Source organism: Lathyrus oleraceus, chromosome 5 (assembly GCF_024323335.1).
Source record: "Lathyrus oleraceus cultivar Zhongwan6 chromosome 5, CAAS_Psat_ZW6_1.0, whole genome shotgun sequence".
In the NCBI taxonomy this organism is placed as follows: domain Eukaryota; kingdom Viridiplantae; phylum Streptophyta; class Magnoliopsida; order Fabales; family Fabaceae; genus Lathyrus; species Lathyrus oleraceus.
In genome coordinates, this window is record NC_066583.1 from 100,074,249 (window position 1) to 100,100,051 (window position 25,803).

General features: G+C 36.3%; 1 protein-coding gene across 2 annotated transcripts; it reads left to right on the forward strand.

Annotated features, from left to right (window-relative positions):
* The first annotated feature begins 13,546 nt into the window (after positions 1 to 13,546).
* LOC127087926 (ATP-dependent zinc metalloprotease FTSH 4, mitochondrial) lies at positions 13,547 to 21,089 on the forward strand. Of its 2 annotated transcripts, XM_051028845.1 has the most exons (8): positions 13,548 to 13,676; positions 13,795 to 13,867; positions 14,228 to 14,315; positions 14,544 to 14,807; positions 16,458 to 16,700; positions 16,810 to 16,934; positions 19,161 to 19,637; positions 19,929 to 21,089. In XM_051028845.1, exons 2-8 carry the CDS (start codon positions 13,841 to 13,843, stop codon positions 20,823 to 20,825), a joined length of 2,121 nt encoding a protein of 706 aa, XP_050884802.1. In that variant the 5' UTR covers positions 13,548 to 13,676; positions 13,795 to 13,840; the 3' UTR covers positions 20,826 to 21,089. The 2 variants fall into 2 exon arrangements, with proteins under 2 accessions (XP_050884801.1, XP_050884802.1); XM_051028844.1 differs by having other exon boundaries at positions 13,547 to 13,867.
* The last annotated feature ends 4,714 nt before the right edge of the window (positions 21,090 to 25,803 follow it).

Below are 25,803 nucleotides of genomic sequence, written 5' to 3' on the forward strand. Positions count from 1 at the left end.
ACTTAAGTGATTTTGTTATATCATAAGATATAGGCCACATACACTTAAGTGAGATTTTTATATTGCAACCCACACAAGTGGTTCTATAAATAGAACCCTTGTGCAGAAGCATTTGATTAGATGAAATTTCGTTTCTCTCTCTCTCTCACACACACACATACACACACACACACACACACACACACACACACACACACACACACACACTCAAAGCCTTTATTCGTAGCAGCTAACACTGAGATTGAAGGAATTTGTTTGTGTGGATTGAGTAGAGGCGTTGTCACCATTCAACGTTCGTGATCACTCCTTATATCTGCATCAAAGGTTTCAATCGCCACAAGAGGTAACGATTTTTACCACTGATCATGCTCATTCATAAGGATCACTAAAGGAGAAATTTTTAATTTTCCCTGCGTTTTGGATCGCAATTCTCCTTCAGAAAGCCATATTGGTTTCCACCTCTTTGAGAGGATGCTTGTGCGGGCGGCTATTTTGGTTGGGAGAAAAGAGAGTATGTGACATAGAATTGAGTTAGGAATGTCGCTAAACCTATCTTCTATTGAAATCATCGATCGCTTTCTAACCCTATCTTCTGTTGAAATCATCGAAATCAATCGCTTGGTAACCCTATTATATTGCATTGAAACCATTGAAATTGACGACTTACTAAAGCTATATTCCGTCGAAATCATTGATGGCTTGCTAACCCTATCTTTGTGTTGAAATCGAAATCTATCGCTTGCTAACCAATCTTCCGTTGAAATCCAAAAGTAATGAATTGTGGTTTGGTTAAACAATTTATTTTGAAACAAAGAAATCTCTAGTAATGACAAGTATGATTTACTTTATAGAGGGAGAGGACAAAACCCTAATTCATCTGAAGCAAATTTCCACTAAAAATATTTATTTTATGGGTCTGTTTGGTTCAATTGAGAGGTATCGACCTTGTTGATATTGTTGTTGTTGTTGTTGTTGTTGTTGACAGATGTTACGAAAAGGAAACACATCGGTGATTGGGGATGTTATTAAAGGGAATTTCTTATCCCACCCATATGGGATGGAAAAACATCCTATGGAAAATCCAAAATGCCCCTCAGATTTCAGACATGCATCTTCGAACGCACCTTATCTAAAATCAAAACATTAACGGATCCAGGGATGCATCTCCGTAATATTTTTAAACATACACCATACATACCACTCTTGAGGCATTTTACATGTTTATTATTCCGGAGATGCATCTCCGTATAGGGTTTACGAAGATGCATCTTCGTATCCTATCAGAATAATGTTAGACGATATACCTATATCTAGAGGGGGAAGGGGGGGGGGGGGGGTGAATAGATCCCAAATTAAAATTTTATTCAAAACTTTGATTTAGAAAAATTTATGATGTGAAAGCAAGTTTAAAATATTTTCGGGATCCAAAATTGTCTAACCGAACCTTCTATGAAAAACTCAGATATACGTATGAGTACCAATGGTATGATAATAATCCACAAGTTTATTTATCAATACTTCAAGCACTAATTTGAATACTCTATTATAGTAACTATCTATCTCCAATGTCAACAACACACAAAAGACTAGTTGCCATAATTCATCAAACACTTTGCGTGCAATCAACAAAGTTTGGATATTAGTATAGTGTTTATAGTTCTTAATAACCAATCACTGCCAAATGGTAAGTGATTACTACACCAACACAATTTATCAAAGATTTCAAAAGTTATTATCCAAACAATGTTGATCAAGAGATCAAAGTAATTAACAATTTATGAATCGAAAAATAAACGAGATAGATAGATAAATAGATAGATAGATAGATAGATAGATAGATAGATAGATAGAGATGGAGAGAGAGAGAGAGAGAGAGAGAGAGAGAGAGAGAGCGAGTACGTAAGGATTTATTTAGGCAGTTCCTCAATCGACCTCATCATGGGTACGTCTGTCCTCAATTCGAATTCGAGTTGAGATATTAATATAATAAATATTACTTTGCAAAAGTATCAATACAAGAGATGATAAATTAAATCCCACAAACCCTATGTTTATTATTGACTATAGAACCTCCAAAAACCTTGACCAAAGCTTGATCAAGTCACCAATAAGAGAGAGAGAGAGAGAGAGAGAGAGAGAGAACGAGTACGCAAGGATTTGTTTAGGCAGTTCCCCAATCGACCTCATCATGGGTACGTCTGCCCTCAATTCGAATTCGAGTTCAGATATTAATATAATAAATATTACTTTGCAAAAGTATTAATACAAGAGATGATAAATCAAATCCCATAAACCCTATGTTTATTATTGACTATAGAACCTCCAAAAACCTTGACCAAAGCTTGATCAAGTCACCAACAATGCCGCTTCAATTCACTTGTTGTTGCTACATCCTTGCACGACCACCTTATCAGGGAACACGATTTTCCCGTGTTGTGCTCGACTTTTTCATATGGGAAGGGAACTGGTGCCAACACGACCTATGTCAGCTTACACAACCCAACTGTGTTGGTCTTGGGTTTTATGTATTATGGGACTCCTCTTCTTGCATTTTTCTGTCCCTTTTTTGTTCCGCTTCGACTCTTGACACTCCTTATTAGTTGAAAATATAAAACCATATCAAAAAGTTGTAAAAGAGGAATAAAACAAAGAAATAAAGCATAATTCCTATTGATAAAAACACATAATAAGCGATATATATACCCCTTATCATCCATAAAGAAATGTGTGATTGAACTGAAACATAAATGCAAAGTCAAAATCTAGAAAACAAGTATTATTTAATGTTAGAACCTAATTACTTCTCCATCTTACAATCGTCATCCTTGATCTTACGACGTCCTTTTGACCCACCTACCTCAGTTTTAAGCTCAAGCCATACATTTTTCAGGTTAACGCTAATGTGTTTGATGCCTTTTCCTCGAATTTTACTTTTTCTTTGAGAAGTAATTGCCCATTATCTTTGTTCTTGAACTTTCCCTTATCTGAATTATGTTATTCTTTGAGGAGCCAAGGCCCATTCCCTTTGTCATTGGTCTTCACATGTATTTTTGCTTTGTCCGCGCCCTGTCGTCCCTTTTAGATGCATCCCCATATTGATGGGAAGGTCTTCCCCATATTGGAATACGTTTTCCTAGATGTTTGTCGTTATATGTAGAGTTTTCCTTTAAGTAAAAAATCCTCAAACTACAGTATATACCACCAACAATTCTGTTTTTTTTCTTTGTTGTCAAATTGTTTATCTTCATTGGCCATGTGGATCACTTCTCCTATTTTCTTCTGTGGGCTTCCTTCTCATAACATTATGTCCCTAAACATGCCCTAAAATTTATTATAAAACCTAGTTGCACAACCCTCGGTGTTGTGGTTGTTTCTCAAGTGGAAATAACAACATATGTACTTTTCAATGTTGGGATATTCATGGATCTGTTTGGGACTCTTCACTTCTTCTTTGTGGAATTCAACATTGATGCATTCATGTTGAATATGTTCCCTACAAGTATTAAAGAGTGTGTAATCTTGATACTTATAAAGGAGCAATCTACTACCTCTATTTTTCGCAACCGAATCAATTATCCTTTATCCTCTCCCATTTGCTTGTCCGTTTTATGTTTCGTGTTGGTTCTTCAATTGCTTTATTGATAACCTCATCCCTTTTGATACTTCTTCATAAAATTCCTTGCTTGCGACCAACTTTTCTTCATACTTTATACACTTTCATGTCATTGCTAGCAGTCTATTAAAGGTTTTTAGGCCCCTAATCCTGATGCTTTTGACGAACTTAGATCCAAATTGAAGCCCTAAGTCTTAGCAGATATTTCTTCATCTCGTCATCGACGCTCTTAACAAAAATGATTTCTTGGTTAAATATCTCTCTCCATATATATATATATATATATATATATATATATATATATATATATATATATAACCGCAAATGTTTGCCCTTTTTGTGCCTTATTTAGCCTAAGCTCTCTAGTGATTTTGGATGCCTTCATATTTTATGAAATGTGCAGTGAACCACATGTAGAGTTCTCCCATGTGTTAATGGCTTTGTTTCTCAAACCCCATAACCATGCCATGATATCGAACTTGAAGGTAAAAACAAATATTTTACACTTCTTTGAGCCTTTCCCCCCTCTAAAATTCAATAGGAAATATACGAGTTCCACATGTTCATTTGGATATGTTATTCCACTGTAAGTCTCTATCTCCAATAGTTTATGGAGCTCTTTGTAAATGTGGGTACTTGTTTATTCTTCCACTTAAGAAGTTTCTAAAAGGAGTATATTCGTCGCCCTTAAAGCCATCATATGAAGAAGAGGGGCGAGGTATGTCTACGACGATGATGATAATGCCCAAGGTGTTATCCCCATAAGTCAAATATGGATGGTGAGTGTCTTCGGAGTGTGTGAGAATATGTTACGTCTCATATGATACGTGGTCAGCGACCGCGAGATAATTCAATGTACTCTTCATTTTAATACGTCAATGCTCCATAATCGAGCCGAATAAGACCTCTCACGAGACTATAAGGCTCTCGTGATACTTAGTGGTCTGGATCGTCCGTCTCAATTTTTTATATTCGTTCGTTATGTAGTTCTAAGATTATTGATAATTTAATCATAACAACTATTTTAAGGATGTATGCCTCAATTCTCTAAGTCCTACATTACGTATTTATAATTAAAATTTAAAACTAATTTTATGATAACTGTTGGTGTAAGCCCTAGAGGCCAATACTTTTGGTACTTGTATCGAATTATTTATTAATAATAAAAGGCATTTTTCTTTATTATGTTTGTTTAATAAAGTCCCTGGAATAGATAGTCCATTTAATGTATCAAGTATGACTTAATCATGAGATCACATTAAACATAAGGACACTATTCTTAAAGTGTCCGTAGTCAAGCTTTATTATGAAATGGGATAACATTAAAGCATGGAGACTATTATGTTTGTAGACTGATGATCACGTCTCATGGATCATGGATAAAGAGTTATCAAGTCTTAAACATAGGTATGAATATTAAGAGTAATATTCATACTGGATTGACCCGCTATGAGAATACTATATAGAAAGTTATGCAAAGTGTCATAAGTTATTCTCATGGTGATAATAGTGTATACCACTCTTCGACCTGAAACCACTATGGATCCTAGATGTAGAGTCGAGTGCTTTATTGCTTATCCAACGTTGTCCGTAACTGGATAACCATAAAGACAGTTGATGGGTACTCCACGAAGCATGCTGAGGGACATGAGTGTCCTAGATGGAATTTGTCAATCTTGCTTAACAGGATAAATGTCTATGGGCCCAATATTGAACTGGACAAGGGTGACATGGTCTATACCTTGTGTTCAATATAGACATAAGGGCAAAGGGGTAATTATACACATAATTATTATCACATGAGGTTTTGTCAGATCACATGACATTTTCGTGACTTGGGTAGCAGTGATGTGTTGCTAGATACCGCTCACTGTTTATTATGTTAAATGCGTGATTTAATATAATTGCCAGCGTCGCGAAAACCTATAGGGTCACACACAAAGGACGGATTGATGAGAGATAGAATAATTAAGGAACATCGTAAGGTACGGTGTACTTAAGCTGAATACGAAATATGGTAAGGTACCAAATACTTAAGTGATTTTGGCATATTATGAGATATAGGCCAAAATGCACTTAAGTGGGCTTTTTGGCTTGAAGCCCACACAAGTGGTTCTATAAATAGAGCTCTTGTGCAGAAGCTTTGTAAGGGAATACAACACAACTGAAGAGTTGGAATTTCGTATCTCTCTTTCCCTCACTCAAAGCCTTCATTCACAAACAGCTAGCACTGCGATTGAAGGAATCCGTTCGTGTGGACTGAGTAGAGACGTTGTCATCATTCAACGTTCGTGATCGCCCCGTGGATTTGCTTCAAAGGATTCGATCATTATCAGAGATCTGCACCAAAGGTTTGAATCGCCACAAGAGGTAACGATTCTATCACTGATCATGCTCATTCGTAAGGATCACTAATAGAGAAAAATTTTAAATTCCGCTGCGCCTTGGATGGCTATTCTCCTACAGTGGTATCAGAGCCACTTACGAAACCATGAATCTGATAACTGTTTTTGTTCTGTAATAATATGATTAAAGACAGAATGAATCAAAGGTTAAATTGAGATCGATCAAGTTACATATATGTGATATATGTAATCCTGATGCAAAATACATTATATATGATATAGTGTTCTTGTTTCATTCATTCAAACCCTCGATGATTGTTTTCCTTTGAGCGATCAATGGTCATTTGCTTCTTGATCCGACATTAGTATGGTGAAGCAATGACATGTTGATCAATCATACTGAATTAACAATCGAGATGTGTTTGACGGTCTGAAATTGGTGCATCAGGGTTAGTGATGACACAAGGGTTGTGTTGTTAGAGAGTTATGCGATTGGGGTTTGATTGCACAAGAGTTGTGCGTCCTAAACACTTTTCCGAACAGTGTTAACCGGTTAACGCGTATGGTTAACCGGTTAACGTAATACGAAATAATTTTTTTTTTTAATTTTTGGAACAGTGTTAACCGGTTAACGCATATGGTTAACCGGTTAACGGAATGCGAAATAAAATTTTTGAGATTTTCAAACAGTGTTAACCGGTTAACGCATTTGGTTAACCGGTTAACGCAAGGCAGAAAAGAGTTTTCTAAATGTTTTCAAACAGTGTTAACCGGTTAACGCATATGGTTAACCGGTTAACGCAAGGAAAAATTCACCCGTTCGGCTAGAAAAAGTGTTTTGAAGTATCAAGTGTTGATACGAAAAACGACGTCAATTTTAAATGAATTGTTCATTAAAATTTTCGAGCAGGGGCGCTGCCCCTTCGACCCCGCAAGGGGCGCTGCCCCCTTGACCCCTGTCCGCTGAACGGTCAGCGGAACCACCGTCCACTGACCGGGCAGCGGACCCCCCGCTAACTCTGCGTAGTGTGATCGGTCGTCGAAATTTAATTTGATTTTATTAATTAAAGGAATTAATAATAATAATAAAGTGTTTATTATTGTCTTGTGGTGATCGGTTATGGCCTTAGTTTTCCTTTATTTTGTTTTGGATTTTAAAATACGACCTGCGTGTCGTGCCTCTCTCTTAATCTCCCAAATGTAACTTCTTTTCTCATCTCACTCCCTCGTATGTAAAACGAGTTTCTTTCATGTAATGTAATGATATGAAGAAAGCAAAGAAGTCAGTGCCAAAGGAGGACAACCTTGAAGATCTTGCTTGGAGAAGCTTAGATCGTTGTAGGTTAGCTTAGGTTCTCTCATTGGCTTGGGAGAACAATTGCGCTAGGGGCCATAACTGTTTCATTTTTGTTTGTATGTATGTTGATGCATGTGAATGTATGTTGATGCATGTGAGAGACGGTTTATATGATAAACAAGCCGGTGAGATCAGAAAAATTGCAATTCCCTCAAATTAAATATTAAGTTTATGCTTTCCAAGTTTTAACACTCATCAAGACTAGTAATGGATAATGTAGGTTTCGCCTACGCGAGGTGCATGATCTATATATTAGTAAGGTGCAATGGGATAATTGTAATATCCAACTGTTAAAACAATGGGTCAAACTTAACTAAACAAATTATAATAAGATTATATATATGTTTAGAAGCAAGAGTTGGGAATAATCCATATGATGGATTGGAATAAGGAGTTATTCACCCAATTGAAATTTTCGAGAGTTGTATGAGATACAATTGGAAGGAGTTCCTACCTAAATAACCTAGTTTTGTGTAATCCGCCTACGCGGACTTAGAACGAAGTGAAATATGGATCTCAACCCACTAGAAAATCTTCCAACGGGATTTTCCGAATCAGATGATGAGGGTCATTTGTTTTGAGTAAAATAGTGGGAGCATGTTTAATTAAAGGCCTAATTAAATATGCCAATGATACTTATATTTTCATTATTTCTTATGTAGATTACCATGACAACAAACACCTCTAACAACATTTTGCGATCGATCCTTGACAAGGAAAAATTGTCTGGGACAAATTTTCTGGATTGGCACCGAAACCTGAGGATTATCCTCAAACATGATAAAAAGCTGTATGTCTTGGAGACACCTGTTCCTGAAGAGGAACCTCCTAGTTCTGCACCTAAGGCAGAAAGAGATGCTTATAAGAAGCATGTCGATGATGCCAATGAAACTGCTTGTCTCATGCTAGCTACCATGAACTCAGAATTGCAAAAGCAACATGAGAACATGTCAGCATTCGATATGATCGAACACCTGAAGCTGCTCTATCAAGAGCAAGCAAGACATGAGAGGTTTGAAGTTTCAAAAGCCCTTTTTCAAGGCAAGTTAGCTGAGGGAGCCTCTATAGGTCCCCATGTACTCAAGATGATTGGGTATGTGGAAAACCTTGACAGACTGGGTTTTCCCCTCGGAAAGGAACTTGCGACTGATTTGATCTTGCAATCGTTGCCAGATAGATTCAGTCAGTTTGTCCTAAATTTCAATATGAATGATATGGACAAATCGCTTCCTGAGCTGCTAGCCATGTTAAGAACGGCTGAGCAGAATCTGAAGTCAAAAGGGAAGTCCATTCTGATGATCGGAAATGGAAAGAGACAGAATAAAAGGCCCATCAAGCAGGGTGATAAAGGGAAAGGCAAGGAAGTTGTCAAACCCAAACCCACCGTTGCTACTTTGAAGCCTAGTGGAGGCATAGCAAAAGCAGGCACCTGCTTCCATTGCGGTAAAACCGGACACTGGAAGAGAAACTGCCCAAAGTACCTGGAAGATAAGAAGAATGGAGTAGAGACTTCAACTTCAGGTATTTTTGTTATTGAAATTAATTTATCTACTTCTGTGACATGGGTATTAGATACTGGATGTGGTTCTCACATTTGTACAAATGTGCAGGGACTAAAAAGGAGTAGAAAATTGGCAAAAGGTGAAGTCGACCTACGAGTTGGCAATGGAGCAAAGGTTGCTGCTTTAGCCGTAGGAACTTATGGATTGACTTTACCTAGTGGTTTAATAATTCAGTTAGAGAACTGTTATTATGTACCTGCAATTAGCAGGAATATTATTTCCGTTTCTTGTTTGGACAAGTTTGGTTTTTCATTTATAATAAAGAATAATTGTTGCTCAATTTATTTGAATGATATATTCTATGCTACTGCACAGATGAACAATGGACTATATGTCCTTGATCTTGAAATGCCTATTTATAACATTAATACTAAAAGGATGAAACCAAATGAGTTAAATCCAACTTACCTTTGGCATTGTCGGTTAGGCCACATAAATGAGAAACGCATTTCCAAACTCCATAAAGATGGACTCTTGGACTCTTTTGATTATGAATCATATGAGACATGCAGATCTTGTTTAATTGGAAAGATGACAAAGTCCCCATTCACAGATCAAGGTGAAAGAGCTAATGATCTTTTGGCCCTCATACATACTGATGTATGCGGACCACTGAACATACCAGCCAGAGGAGGTTTTCAATACTTCATCACATTTACTGATGATTTCAGTAGATATGGTTATGTGTATTTAATGAAACACAAATCAGAGTCCTTTGAAAAGTTCAAGGAATTCAAGAATGAAGTACAAAACCAACTAGGTAAAAATATTAAAACTCTTCGATCAGATCGAGGTGGTGAGTATTTAAGCCTAGAGTTTGATGACCATCTAAAAGAGTGTGGGATACTATCCCAACTTACTCCTCCTGGAACACCCCAATGGAATGGTGTATCTGAGAGAAGAAATCGAACCCTGTTGGACATGGTCCGATCCATGATGAGTCACGCCGATCTTCCAAACTCCTTTGGGGACATGCGCTATTGACAGCAGCTTACACACTTAACCGTGTTCCATCCAAAAAGGTTGATAAAACACCATATGAGATATGGAGTGGTAAGAGACCACATATGTCTTACATGAAGATTTGGGGTTGCGAAGTTTATGTGAAACGACAAATTTCAACTAAGCTTGAGCCCAAATCTGACCAATGCTTATTTATGGGGTATCCTAAAGAAACAAGAGGATATTACTTCTACAATCCTTCTGAGGGCAAAGTGTTTGTCGCTCGAACTGGAGTTTTCCTAGAAAAGGATTTTATTTCCAAAGGAACCAGTGGGAGGAAAGTAGAGCTTGAAGAAATTCAAGAATCGCAAAGCATTGATACACCTATGGAGGAATTAGAGCAGGAAACACAAGTAGTTGTGGAAGAACAACCTGCTCAAGTAGAACAAGACCAGCGTAGGTCAAGCAGGATACGTCACCTACCTGAAAGATATGGATATCTCATAACAGATCAAGGTGATGTATTACTCATGGATCAAGATGAGCCTGTGACCTACCAAGAGGCCATAACTGGTCCTGAGTCTGAGAAGTGGCTAGAGGCCATGAAATCCGAAATAGATTCCATGTACACGAACCAAGTTTGGAACTTGGTAGAGCCTCCTGTAGGAGTTAATCCTATAGGATGCAAGTGGGTCTTCAAAAAGAAGACTGACATGGATGGTAAGGTACATACCTATAAGGCAAGACTGGTTGCAAAAGGATATAAACAAATTCATGGTGTTGACTATGATGAAACCTTTTCACCAGTTGCAATGCTTAAATCTATTCGAATTTTACTTGCTATCGCTGCATATCATGATTATGAAATATGGCAAATGGATGTCAAAACTGCTTTCCTTAATGGGAATCTTCTTGAGGATGTGTACATGACACAGCCTGAAGGATTTGACATACCAGAAGAAGCCCATAAGATATGTAAGCTACAAAGATCAATCTATGGATTGAAGCAAGCTTCCAGAAGCTGGAATCTTCGTTTTGATGAAACGGTAAAACAATATGGATTCATTAAGAACGAAGATGAGCCTCGTGTCTACAAGAAGGTTAGTGGGAGCATGATCGTGTTCCTGGTATTATATGTAGATGACATATTACTCATTGGAAACGATGTCCCTACCCTGCAACAAGTAAAGACTTGGTTGGGGAAATGCTTTTCTATGAAGGACCTAGGTGAAGCAGCCTATATATTAGGAATCAGAATCTATAGAGATAGATCACAAAAATTGCTTGGCCTAAGTCAGAGTACATACATAGACAAAGTGTTGAGACGCTTTAATATGCATGATTCCAAGAAAGGATTCATACCTATGCAACATGGCATGTGTCTATCAAAAACACAATCCCCTTCAACTAAGGAAGAAAGGGAACGCATGAATAAGATTCCATATGCATCTGCAATAGGATCTATCATGTATGCCATGTTATGTACTCGACCAGATGTCTCGTATGCTTTAAGTGCAACGAGTAAATACCAATCTGATCCTGGTGATGCCCATTGGGTAGCTGTTAAGAATATCCTTAAGTACTTGAGAAGGACTAAGGACTCATTCTTGATATATGGAGGTCAGGAAGAATTGGCTGTAATTGGTTACACCGATGCTAGCTTCCAGACAGACAAGGATGACTTTAGATCGCAATCTGGTTATGTGTTTTGCTTAAACGGTGGCGCTGTGAGCTGGAAAAGTTCAAAGCAAGATACAGTTGCTGATTCTACAACCGAGGCCGAGTATATTGCTGCCTCAAGTGCAGCAAAGGAAGCTGTTTGGATCAAAAAGTTCGTTAGTGAACTTGACATAGTTCCTAGCATTGTGGATCCCATTGGTCTCTATTGTGATAACAATGGTGCTATCGCACAAGCTAAGGAGCCTAGATCTCACCAACGATCCAAACACATACTTAGGCGTTATCACCTCATTCGAGAGATAATAGATAGAGGAGATGTGAAAATATGTAGAGTACCTACACTCGACAATATTGCTGACCCACTGACAAAGCCTCTTGCGCAGCAGAAGCATGATGGCCATACTAGATCTATGGGCATTAGGGATATGTCTAATTGGCTCTAGTGCTAGTGGGAGATTGTTGGTGTATGCCCTAGAGGCCAATACTTTTGGTACTTGTATCGAATTATTTATTAATAATAAAATGCATTTTTCTTTATTATGTTTGTTTAATAAAGTCCCTGGAATAAATAGTCCATTTAATGTATCAAGTATGACTTAATCATGAGATCACATTAAACATAAGGACACTATTCTTAAAGTGTCCGTAGTCAAGCTTTATTATGAAATGGGATAACATTAAAGCATGGAGACTATTATGTTTGTAGACTGATGATCACGTCTCATGGATCATGGATAAAGAGTTATCAAGTCTTAAACATAGGTATGAATATTAAGAGTAATATTCATACTGGATTGACCCGCTATGAGAATACTATATAGAAAGTTATGCAAAGTGTCATAAGTTATTCTCATGGTGATAATAGTGTATACCACTCTTCGACCTGAAACCACTATGGATCCTAGATGTAGAGTCGAGTGCTTTATTGCTGATCCAACGTTGTCCGTAACTGGATAACCATAAAGACAGTTGATGGGTACTCCACGAAGCATGCTGAGGGACATGAGTGTCCTAGATGGAATTTGCCAATCCTGCTTAACAGGATAAATGTCTATGGGCCTAATATTGAACTGGACAAGGGTGACATGGTATATACCTTGTGTTCAATATAGACATAAGGGCAAATGGGTAATTATACACATAATTATTATCACAGGAGGTTTTGTCAGATCACATGACATTTTCGTGACTTGGGTAGCAGTGATGTGTTGCTAGATACCGCTCACTGTTTATTATGTTAAATGCGTGATTTAATATAATTGCCAGCGTCGCGAAAACCTATAGGGTCACACACAAAGGACGGATTGATGAGAGATAGAATAATTAAGGAACATCGTAAGGTACGGTGTACTTAAGCTGAATACGAAATATGGTAAGGTACCAAATACTTAAGTGATTTTGGCATATTATGAGATATAGGCCAAAATGCACTTAAGTGGGCTTTTTGGCTTGAAGCCCACACAAGTGGTTCTATAAATAGAGCTCTTGTGCAGAAGCTTTGTAAGGGAATACAACACAACTGAAGAGTTGGAATTTCGTATCTCTCTTTCCCTCACTCAAAGCCTTCATTCACAAACCGCTAGCACTGCGATTGAAGGAATCCGTTCGTGTGGACTGAGTAGAGACGTTGTCATCATTCAACGTTCGTGATCGCCATTCAACGTTCGTGATCGCCCCGTGGATTTGCTTCAAAGGATTCAATCATTATCAGAGATCTGCACCAAAGGTTTGAATCGCCACAAGAGGTAACGATTCTATCACTGATCATGCTCATTCGTAAGGATCACTAATGGAGAAAAATTTTAAATTCCGCTGCGCCTTGGATGGCTATTCTCCTACAATAACAACTATGCACATGATTTTACGATTAAGTCAAAATTTCAAAAAAGAAAAAAATAAAGTTTAGTGCTTGTATATGGAAAGAATTATTTATTTATTTAATTAAATTAAAATATATTATTTCTCTTGAATAAAAAACACGTGGCATTTTGTGAATGGTGAGATTGATCCAACGACTAGAATAGTTGAAAATATGTATACCTTACACAATCCATTTCCGCGTAGGTCTCTAAATTCTGACCATGTTTTACTGAAACACCAATCTCGCAAGAAAACAAGAAAAGTGCGAAACCGAACGAGCGAGCGAGTGCAGAAAACAAGAACAAAAGCTTCACAAGGTTTAACCTGTTAACGCTAACAATGTTGTTTCGGTGCTGAGAACGAAGATAATTCGTTTGATCTTTCATTTCATATCCAAAACGCCGTTAATCCCAGTCGTTTTGCTCTGCTCCACAGATTCATCGCAACAGATTCGATTCTTTTAACCTGTTATTAAGGTCACATGGCTTGGAGGCGTTTGATAACACAGGTCAGTTGTTCAATCAATCAATTTCGATTCATACAATCAATTTTCCCTTTCTTATCGTTTGGGAAACCCTAATTTGCAGTTTGGATAAACAATTTAATTTGCAGTTTTTAGCATATGTATAAATTATTTCTATAGCTGGAGATAATTGTTTTTGTTTAAGTTATAAGCTGTAGATAAGTTTCAATAATCCAATTCAAACGTACCCTATATATAAGATTGCTTAGGGTTAAGATTACATGTATGCTAATCAGGCTATCTGAGCATTTAGGTTTAGGCTTGTTTTGTTTTGAATTGAAAGTGTGCTAAAGGTTTTGGTTTTTCTCGTATTACTTTTATGTGTCATATGATTTATTTTTGCAGGTTGATAGGCGTCAATCAGAATTTGGAAAGGTCAAAGATATATTGAGTAGAAGCTATTTATCTCGTAATAAGTTTGATGGATGTTCAAGTAAGAAGCTTTTGTTCCCTCATCTTATGTTTCTAAAATATAAGTTTCTGTTTATGTTTCTCTTGTTTACAGACACTCTTGTTTTTCTGAATTGACTCACTTTGTGGTTTAGCTAAAATAATTATTTGAATTAGTTATACTTGCTGTTTGCAATTGGGTTTTAAGTAAATAGGAAAGTATTATCGGCTTTAGCTATTGTTTGTTGCACTCACTTTCAAATTTATGTAGGGAATGGGCTTTTCTTCTCCCAGGAAAGATCCCGATCCAGCTATCTTGGAAATCTGGCCCGACGACTGCGTGATTCATCTGAAGCCGAGGAAGCCTCTTATCTAAAAGAACTTTACCGTAGAAATGATCCTGAATCCGTGATTAGAGCATTTGAAAGTCAGCCATCTCTGCATACAAATTCGTCGGCACTTGCTGAATATGTTAAAGCATTGGTAAAAGTTGATAGGCTGGATGAAAGTGAATTACTCAAGACTTTGCGAAGAGGTGACTTTTTGGTTCTCATTTCACTTGAGTGCGTTATCATGTGACCATGCTTTGCCTTTTCTCTGTTTGACCAATATTTTGCGGGCCTTCTATCCTTGTTCAGGGAATTAAAGGGGTGTATCCAATTAAGACTTGGAAGGATTTTAAAACAGTTTTATAATGAAAACGTCTAGTGGTATTCATTCATTCATTCAAGACTTTTGTTTAATTTATAGTAGGTCAACGTTATTCAATTATTATTTTCTAGACTTTTAAAATTGAGTACAGAAATCTTGTGGGGTATTCAATGAAGACTGTTTTCAACTTAAAAGAAATCTTGCGGTATTCAAATGATTTCTAATTTCAATTGGTTGTTTAAAAATGGGATTTAATGGACTTTTTAGCAAGTTTCTAATTTTCTCTCGACCAATAAATCAAACAAATGCTTGAAGTGTTTATAATTTGATTGGAAAGCTGAGTTAATTGCTACTCTGTCTAATCACGGTTGTGCCACAAAATACAAACTAAACTTGCTGAGTGTCATGATTTGAAGTTAAACATTGCTAAAAAAATTCACTTGGCAATCATCTTTTTAATGATTTGAATATTACTACTTAACTTTCTTCTCTCATTTGCTGCTAACTTTCTGGTGATTTATATTTTGAGGGAATCATGTTAGCACAAATTTTTGGATAAAATTATGACATCAATATTTTTTTGAAATACTCCCTCCGTCCCTAATAACAAGCCCCAATACAAATTTCACATATATTAAGAAAAATTGGTAGTCTAGTTATTGCGTCCATGTTATGCGGGAGTATTACTAAATTGTCCTTTTGGTATAATATTGACTTTTCATATTCCAACTGTTCTTTGAGTATATACGTATTCAATATTGACTTTTCATATTAGTGTATTAATTAGGGTTATGTTTAAAAAATGCATCTAGTAATTTAAAATGAGAATTTTATATATGGACAATTTTTTTCCAATGAGTACTTATTGAATTCAATATTGAATTTTCATATTAGTAAATATTAATTAGGGTTATGTTTAAAAAATGCATCTAGTAATTTAAAATGAGAATTTTATTGATGGACAATTTTTTTTCAATGAGTACTAATATAGTAAGGGACTTATGGAGCAATAGTAAACTAATTGATATATGTTTTGGTCCTAGATCTTGTTTTCCCCCAAAACCAGTGAAAGTCATTGTGTATATGGTAAAGTTGTTTCATTTGCTTATTGCCCAATGGCAACAAGCCATTGTAGCATTGATCATAACCTTTTGTTGGGAATTATGATGTTTGATTAATATCCTACTCTATTAGTCATTATGAACAAGAGAGTCATACTTTTGTCTTTGTTCTAATGCTGCAAACCTTCAGTCGCAATCATGGTACCTCTTTTCACCTTTCATATAGTGATAGCAACAAGGATAATTTCATAAAACTTGCTTTTCATGGATGGGATAAATAAATGATGGATGGACGGAATCCAAAATCTTATATAGATCTATGTTGGGGTCTGCAGAATTCAAAAGTTGGCATTACTATTGTGCATTTGTCGAAATTTGTTATTCTTATTCTTTTCAATCAGCTATTTGAACATTCCTTTCTTTTGCATATTTTACAGACTACATGTTATAACCCGTGGTATCTAAATTTTCAGGTATTTCCAATTCCGTGAGAGAGGAAGAAAGTAGTATAGGTGGCCTTGCTGCTCTTAGAAATGTGGGTAAAACTACAAAAGATGGAATTCTTGGAACTGCAACTGCTCCTATTCATATGGTTGCTGCATCAGAAGGTGGAAATTTCAAGGAACAGCTATGGCGTACAATTAGATCTGTTGCCGTGGCCTTCCTCTTGATTTCTGGTGTAGGAGCTCTCATTGAGGATAAAGGAATTAGTAAAGGTATTGCTGTGTCATTGTAACTTACAAACCTCTCAGTTTAATTCAATGTTCAATCTGAATTTGATGGGCACATTCTCTATTTTTTCTATAATACTTTTCATTTTTTTAGGTCTTGGTATGAATGAAGAAGTGCAGCCCAGTGTGGAGACAAGTACTAAATTTAGCGATGTGAAAGGTGTGGATGAGGCAAAGGCTGAACTTGAAGAAATTGTTCATTATCTAAGAGATCCTAAGGTAGAGTTTTCTGGCACAAATCCATGTTCTCTCTTGCATGCGTTTCTCGCACTTGAGCATGAAATAGTTATTTGATTGAGATGTGTCCTAAGCTATTTCAATCTTGTTGGTTACTTTTATATGACGCCACATGAAATTTGTTGTTCTTTGGGGCGTGAAGATGTTGATGCAATGTTATGAAATAGTGCTAATGCTTTTGTCGATGAGAAATATGCCATTTTAATACAAGCGGTAAATAGTAAAATTTGCTGAGAAATCAGTTCTATTGCTCTGGATAATAATTTCTCAACAAATTGAATATACTCTTTGCCTTAAGTTTTTGATGTGCTTCCTGGTCATTTTTCATTAATTACTTGGTTTGTAACTTTCAATATTCTAACTCAATATTGAAATATGCCTAATATAGTGTGGTAGCTGTTGGTGTGTGACTGTTAGATTAGTCAAACTGAGTTAGTTAGCAGAAATATAGCTTGTTGCCAATAAATATGAGAGGTTGGTGGTGGCTTGAACTGGACAAAAATAGGACACAGCCCAATAACCGTGAAAACAGAGTAAAAAAACTATCTTAACAGGTGGATCGTTTGTCATGGCAGAAACACAGTCGGTGTACTGTGTCAAGCATTACAAATTAGAAAATATACGAAAAGTGTTTCACTGTAGTTGAAAAATACAGCCTGTAACCCATTCATTTTGGGAGTTGGGAATTAGTAACAAAAATAGATACTCTTATAAATTTATCATTTCGATGATCTTTGATTTTGAAGAATCTTCCATTTTCAAACAGAACTCCAGTCCAACTATCCACCTTCCATGCACTTCAAGTCGTCATTCATCAACCACTGTCACGAGCATCATCTTCCTCCTCGACTCTTCATTGTTAAGCCATGTTTTTTTATACTCTTTCAGCTAGAAAATAGCACCACCGCAACAAACTGGGACTTCAAGCAATTGGTGCACAGTCATATAGCCACTTGAGACAACCTCCTTTTTAACCTTCAAACTTGTACTGCTTTATTTTTCCTCTTCCTTTTATATCGTAAACTGATAATGCTACCCACCCGTCAAACCTGCACTCTGTCCAAACCACTACCCTCCTTACCCATTCACTTCATTGGATGGAAATGGATGCTAAATTCGTTCCATGGTTTGCTTTGGGTTAGGAATTTTTAGCTGGATTCGACTGGTTCCCGACCATTTGTTCACCCCAAGCGGTGGCTGTGGATAAAAAAAAGAGAGAAGGGGATTGGGTCACATATCCTGACCTAGAAACCCAGGCCCCAGTGGTTAAAACTCAACCCTGAAATTAACTCTACCAAACTCTCAAATGATGCTGCTGTCGCTTTCTTCCCTCGTAGTATGCTAATTAATTATATACTTGTTTGTTTCACCTTATGTATTCCTGCTCTCTTTTCTTTTAGTTCTTGTTTATATCTTTTTTACATTAATTCTTTCTGTTCTCTTTTTTCTTTTTTATGCTGTCATTTTCTCTCTTTTCCTAATTCTGTATGGTAATCATCTTCGAAATCAATTCTGTTTTTATCCTCTTTCATTCTTATGTTTAGTTGGTTTGCATTTTTTTCTGCCCTATAATTTTCTACCAGTTCTAGCATGTTACTTAGTCTTTTTCTTCTGTTGCATTTTTGTCCAAATTTGTGTGCATTTACTTATTCTATCTTACATGCTTTTGCCATTGGTTGCAATGCCATTTACCATGTTTATAACATAATCTGCGGTTTGCCATAAGTAGCACTATTAGGTAGAGAATCAAGTGCCTTTGGCTGGAAGGCGTGCAGACCCTTGAGGATCTGCCTAATTGTAGTTGTCATTGGAAAATTATTCTCTGTTTTTCTAACACTATTATATGCAGTTCCTGCTGGTGTTTTAACCGGCTACTTGACATAGTATGTCGTGGAACAAACTGAAATAGTGGGTTTGAGATTTACTTCAGCAGACACTTATTCTCTGTTTCTCATCTGGTTCAGTTCCTGCTGTTTACATTGGTGGCCAATATTTTTATCATTAGAATTTGACAAAAAGTTCGCGTGAGATGTTTAACATAATGCTTAAAATTGTCAGTGCTCTATGTAGAACTTAAATTTTGTGTGACTCTCTTGATATCACATCTCATTTTCTTTTTGAGTGATATTATATATACTTTTTTCTTGGTCACATTCTAGCCTGTACTATTCTGTACTGTATTTAGATAACTCTTTTCCGTTGGCACAGCGCTTTACTCGTCTTGGTGGCAAACTCCCAAAAGGTGTTTTGCTTGTTGGCCCGCCTGGCACTGGAAAAACAATGTTGGCAAGAGCCATTGCTGGAGAGGCTGGGGTTCCTTTCTTCTCATGCAGTGGAAGTGAATTTGAAGAGATGTTTGTTGGTGTTGGTGCACGAAGGGTGAGAGATCTTTTTACTGCTGCGAAAAAGAGGTCGCCTTGTATAATCTTTATTGATGAGATTGATGCTATTGGCGGAAGTCGAAATCCAAAGGACCAAATGTACATGAAGATGACTTTAAATCAAATGCTTGTTGAGTTAGATGGATTCAAACAAAACGAAGGCATAATTGTAATTGGTGCTACTAATTTTCCTGAGTCACTCGATAAGGCTCTGGTGAGACCTGGGCGTTTTGATCGCCATGTCGTTGTTCCCAATCCAGATGTAGAAGGACGGCGACAGATTATGGAATCTCACATGTCAAAGGTATGCTTTTGCTCTTCTGGAATCTCACATGTCTTAAGAATTTTGAGGCATATGTGCAGTGTGTGCAGCCGTGCACTATATTGGTGCAAAAAATTGTGTAGTATGATTTCCTTAAGCCATGACAATCTGTGATACTTTTTCAATTATGTCCATTTTTATTGAGTTTTTTTAAATTTACTTATGGGGACAATTGTGAAATATAGTAAGGCTGCGTCAAATATGGACTACTTAGAACTTAGAAGGCAACTTCTAACGGGTGTGCTTGTGTGATTCTTTACCAATACGATGCAGGTTCTGAAAGCGGATGATGTTGATCTGATGATCATTGCTCGGTGTACACCTGGTTTCTCTGGTGCTGACCTTGCAAATTTGGTTAATGTTGCTGCCCTCAGGGCTGCAATGAATGGCTCCAAAGCCGTGAGCATGCATGATTTAGAGTTTGCACGGGACAAGATCATGATGGGAAGTGAACGTAAGTCAGCTGTTATATCTGAGGAGTCAAGAAAGACTACTGCTTTTCATGAGGGTGGCCATGCCTTGGTAGCAGTTCACACTGATGGTGCGCTTCCTGTTCACAAGGCAACTATAGTTCCTCGCGGGATGGCTCTTGGCATGGTTTCTCAACTGCCGGACAAGGATCAGACTAGTCACTCTCGTAAACAGATGCTTGCTAGGCTTGATGTTTGTATGGGAGGCCGGGTTGCCGAAGAGCTAATATTTGGAGAAAGTGAAGTTACTTCTGGTGCCTCCTCAGATCTTTCACAGGCAACTTCTTTGGCCAGGGAAATGGTTACAAAATATGGCATGAGTACTGAAGTTGGTCCTGTCACTCACAATTACTATGATAATGGGAGAAGTATGAGCTCAGAAACTAGGCTGCTTATTGAGAAAGAAGTGAAGAACTTACTGGAAAGAGCTTACAACAATGCAAAAACTATCCTAACCACCCACGAAAAGGAGCTTCACGCACTTGCAAATGCTCTTCTGGAGCAGGAGACACTTACAGGAAGTCAGATAAATGAATTACTTGCAAAGGTCAAATCCCAGAAGCAACAACCGCAGTCACGCGTAGTTGAAGCTCAGGGAAATTCACGGCCCAATCCAGCAGCTGCTGCGGCTGCCGCGGCCGCTGCAGCTGCAGCTTCTGCTGCTGCAAAGGCTCAAGGAGTTGCCCCAGTAGGATCTTAGCGCAGAAGACTGGCGATGCTAAATAATCACTACCGGATTAATATGTGCAGATAGTAATTTATTCGGTGTTTTTGTGGGTTCCACTTCAGTCCATGGAACTCAACTTGTGTATTCAGGGTCACAGGCTGACCCCATATTTTAGTGAGTTGAAATATCTCGTAGGAGTTCCCATTAATGTTTTTAATAATTGTCTTGTTTACTTTTATATAGAATTTTCCGTCAAAACTGCAATTATATTTTTATCTTTCTCAAACTTTCACGTTACTATTTTTCTCATATTTATTCTCGTGTGAGGGATAATGAAGGACACATGTTTAAGATTTTCAGAACTAATTTGCGGTCAGTATAAATGCTTTAGATAAGATAATAATTTTCAGAACTAATTTACTTGGTTAGAACCAACCATTCTTTTTTATATTCCTCTCTTCCTTTTTCTTTATCTACAGGACACTAATTGTGTTATTTTGTTAATTTCGGAATCACCCATTTGATTTAGATGGTCACATTAACTTTAGTTAATTACAAATTTAATTGAAACATGAAGTTCTCAGCTACATGGATGGTGTTTTGGTTGTCACAATTCACAACATGTTTACAATGAATACATATTATGCAATTACTCAATTTTGACTTTGCATATTGAAATTTGAAACTTATTTTACATTTTTTTAGCATTAATGTTTCATAATTGTTACTTATTAATTCAATTCAGCTTTGTTGAGCTATGTAATTTTAGGAAATGTCTGTCGAAATTCAAGTATTTGTCGTCGACGAATAGTTATTGATTTCAAAAACGGTTAAGAAGTTGTTGGATTGAAAACTGAGTTTTAGTCGAAACAAGTTTGAGGAAAATTTTTAGTTGAAACAAGTTTGAGGGAAATTTGATTTTAAAATTGGTCGAAACAAAAACTGATTTTTAGTGCAAACTGTTAACCAAATCGATCCAAACATAAATATGTTTTTGAAAAATAAATTGAATTTGTGAAAGTAGTTTTAAAAATCAAACTAATACTTATATTTGATTCAATTTGATTTGACAATGCAACACACTTCTAAAATTTTGATTGCCATGAAAACAACCCCACTAAAATAAATCTGCATACCTGCTGAGCAATGCATTTCCAATGCCAAAACACAAGCACTTTTTGATTCTTCCTCTCATTTGATAGGGAGTAGAATATTTCATTGCTCTTGTCATGTGTTTGATAGGACTATACTCATAATTCTAACAACATATAATATCTGGTCTAATTCAGACCGTTTCTTATGACATCCACAACATTCTAAGATGATCTCTAATAATATTATAGAATCTTCTTCACGACACCCAGATCTTTTTTAGCAAAATATTTGCTTAAACCTTTCTTAAGTTCATCTATCTTTTTTTTTCTTCCAACAATCATCATATTATCAACATAAAACAAAAGTATGATATCATTTTCATAATTCTTCAAAAACACACGGTAGTAAGTTGACTTCTTTGTTAACTTATGTTTATAGATCAAACTTTCTATACCATTATCTTAGAATTTGTTTCAAACCATATTTCATAGTCGAAATCCAAGTTTATCTCTTAGTGGACCACTGTATATGAGTCTTTTAACTTAACATAAAGCTTCACTCTTTCATATTTTGGAATATGGGCAAATGCCTTTCGCCCAAAGACTCTTAAGTGACCGTAAGAGGTTTTCCTTTCAAACCGTACTTATTATAGTACATCTCTATTTAAAGGTCTTGATGGAGAAAAATTGATCAAATCAAATACAATTATTATTAGCTCACCCTAAAATAACTTTAGGAGTTAGAATGAGAAATCACGCTTTTACCTTTTTCTGCAATTGTTTTATTCATCCGTTTAGATAAAGTATTCATAAGAGGAATTTTGGGAGGTACTTTATCATGTATAAGTCTATGGGTATTACAATAATCCTCAAATGGATCCATGTAGTTTGTACCATTATAATCTATCAAACATTTCAACTTTCTTTCCGATGCTCATTCAACAAAAGTAGGAAACTCTTTGAAAACTTTAAAAACTTTTTTCATTTAACAGATACACCACACCTTTCTAGAGTGATCTTCAATGAAGGTAACATAGTATTTAGCACAACTAATGGACCATTCAAATGCTGCACATATATTTGAGCGAACAATATCGAAAATTTTCCTTCTTCTTGCATTATTCGACCTTTAAAAAGATACTATGTGTTGCTTTTTTTTTATAGATAATATTCATATGATTCAAGTGTTTGATTCTTTATATTTGGAGAAGATATCAATCAAGAACCTCTATTTCTTTATGTTCTTACAGGAAATACAATAAGGTGACATAATCCTATTACATAAGAGACATTAAAAGAGTCATGTACCTCAATTTGTGAAGTTCCTGAATGATCCTCCCAACCCTAAGGGTTGGGTTATTTATAAATACGATCTATGGACCAAATCATGGAAAGAAACAATTTCCCCTTAGCTTCTAATAGGGAGACATTTTCTTCCTTCTGGATTGAAGAAGTGGTTTGATCCTTTGCAACTTTGATAAAATCAGACCTGTTGTGGACACCTCATCTGCCATGTTTGGGAGCAGTTGACTAGCAATGAACATGGATATCAGGCGGCCCAAGCTCTAGTAGGAAAACTTAGGTTGTAGTCGGGAGAACCAAGTCTTCCCTCACTAGTTTCCCCTTATGATCCTTTCATAACTTCCTTAGGCTGATCAAATTATGGAGTGTTATCCTCTAAGGCCTAATGCAATTATTCGAGTCCATAACCCCTTAAGTATGAGTTTTGGGAAGGGAGAAATGATCAACTTGGACGAATTAAAGTCCCTTTTAAATGAAGTTTAGGGAATTGAATCTCAGGCGAGGCTTGAAGGATGAGTTCCTAAAGCGAAGCTTGAAGTACGAGTCCATAAAGCAAGGCTTGGAGGTAGATTCCATTAAGAAAGGCTTGAAGGGCTAGTCCCTCAAGCGAGACTTGGAGGGAGAGTCCCTCAAGCGTCAAACACGGGAAACACATGAAACATTAAATGCCTTGTCATGATGAGCATGTCTTTGGATGACACATACATTATGAGCCCTTATATAAAGTGAATATGTTGATTATAGACCATAAATGCCCTGCCTATTGCCAATAAACATGAATTTATTGTCAGGAAATGATAACCTACATGACATAGGAACTTTGCTTCACAAATAGCCAAATCTCACTCACTCGTCCCCATTTCTTCACACTTTCTTCTTTTTCTGAGTAACCTTCTTTGAAACTTTCCTTACAAGTTCATATTTATCATCTTTGACATGTCATCAACGTGAATCAACAAAGGAATTGAATTTCTCCTTTTCCCATGTCCCTTTCTTCTTCTAGAATGATGATTACTAGGGATTTAGACAAGAATAATAATGTGATATATAACCTTTAAATCACACATACTATATAGAGATGCGAGACCATAATGTTAGGAGCGCAAGGCGACTAGACGAGACATTTGATTAGAATCTTGTAGAATTAAGGATGTTTGGAAGTTACAATAGTAGTTTTGATTCTAGTAGTAATAATGACCCATTTCTCCCTATTCTTTCTCAAGAAGATCATGACCATTAATGGCGTCCATCTCTTTAAAACGTTTGGGAGTTGAAGACTACAAGGCCATTTATACAACCCATAAGAAAGTGGATTCGTTTTGTAAGAGCATAAGCCTATCTAGCTCAGGGGATAAAGAAAATGTACTCATATAACCATGTTCTAAAGAGCAAAGGATTAACACGAATCCTCGAATAACTATGAAGGATAATTCTTCTACATGCATCTCCCTATCATCTATGACCTAGGGGTGATGATCCTCTTTAGAGTGCTTTAGTTTGAGGTTCTTAGAGCTGTCAATGTCTCCTCTATAAAATATTACCCAACAAATGTGACTTCATCAAGGCGTTTGAGGTCATTTGTATGAAGTTAGAAGTTACGCCCACTGTATGATTAATGGGGCTAATCAAATCACAAGTTGTTCTCCTTTAAGACCCAAATGAAGGTTATCCTAATCCATATTTTTTCAACCACTTTCTAAGTTGACTGGGGTGATTTATGTGTCATAGCCATTTATGCCATAATGAAAGTTATCCCAGACCACAATCCCTTAAGCACTTTCTCAGTCATGTGTCATAGCCGTTTATGCGATAACTCTTTGCTTATGTTATGAGCAACACTGATATCTCACTTGTCTAACTTTCCTTGCATAATATACAAAGAACCGTGTTTTTTCTCACGAGGAACAATCATGCTTCCTTGACAGAGCATCTATCTACCACCTTCGAATTGATCAATTATGCTGTTAGACGAGGGAAACGATATAGAATGGGGTTTTGAATAGACCACCTAATGAAAATTTTCTTATTAAAATTCTGTTTTGTAAGGTATTTTTCTATGGTGAGCTGAAACGAATTTGGATCGACTATTGTCTATCCGAAGCGTTATTGGTAGGATCGGATATGCGTACAAACCGTAATATAAAGTAGGTTAAAGATGAGAAAATCCAATCAACAAGTTCAATATAGTTTGTTTGAATATAAACCACACTTAAGATAAACGATTTTTAATGAGAAGTAAAAATAAACTTGATAAATGATTTTTTTCAAACACTTGGTGTGCAATAATTTTATCGAACACTTGGTGTGCAATAACCCAAGCTTAATTATGTTTGTGTTGAAGTTACAAAAAATCAATTGCAATGGTTTTACATAAACAATTTTAAACACTTCAGCACAACCAGAATTTTGAATAATTCAAATTACACACTAAGTGTGATCAAAATCTAAAAAGAAATTTGAGAGAAGATATATATATATATATATATATATATATATATATATATATATATATATATATATATAATATATATATATATATATATATATATATATATATATATATATATTATATATATATATATATATATATATATATAGAGAGAGAGAGAGAGAGA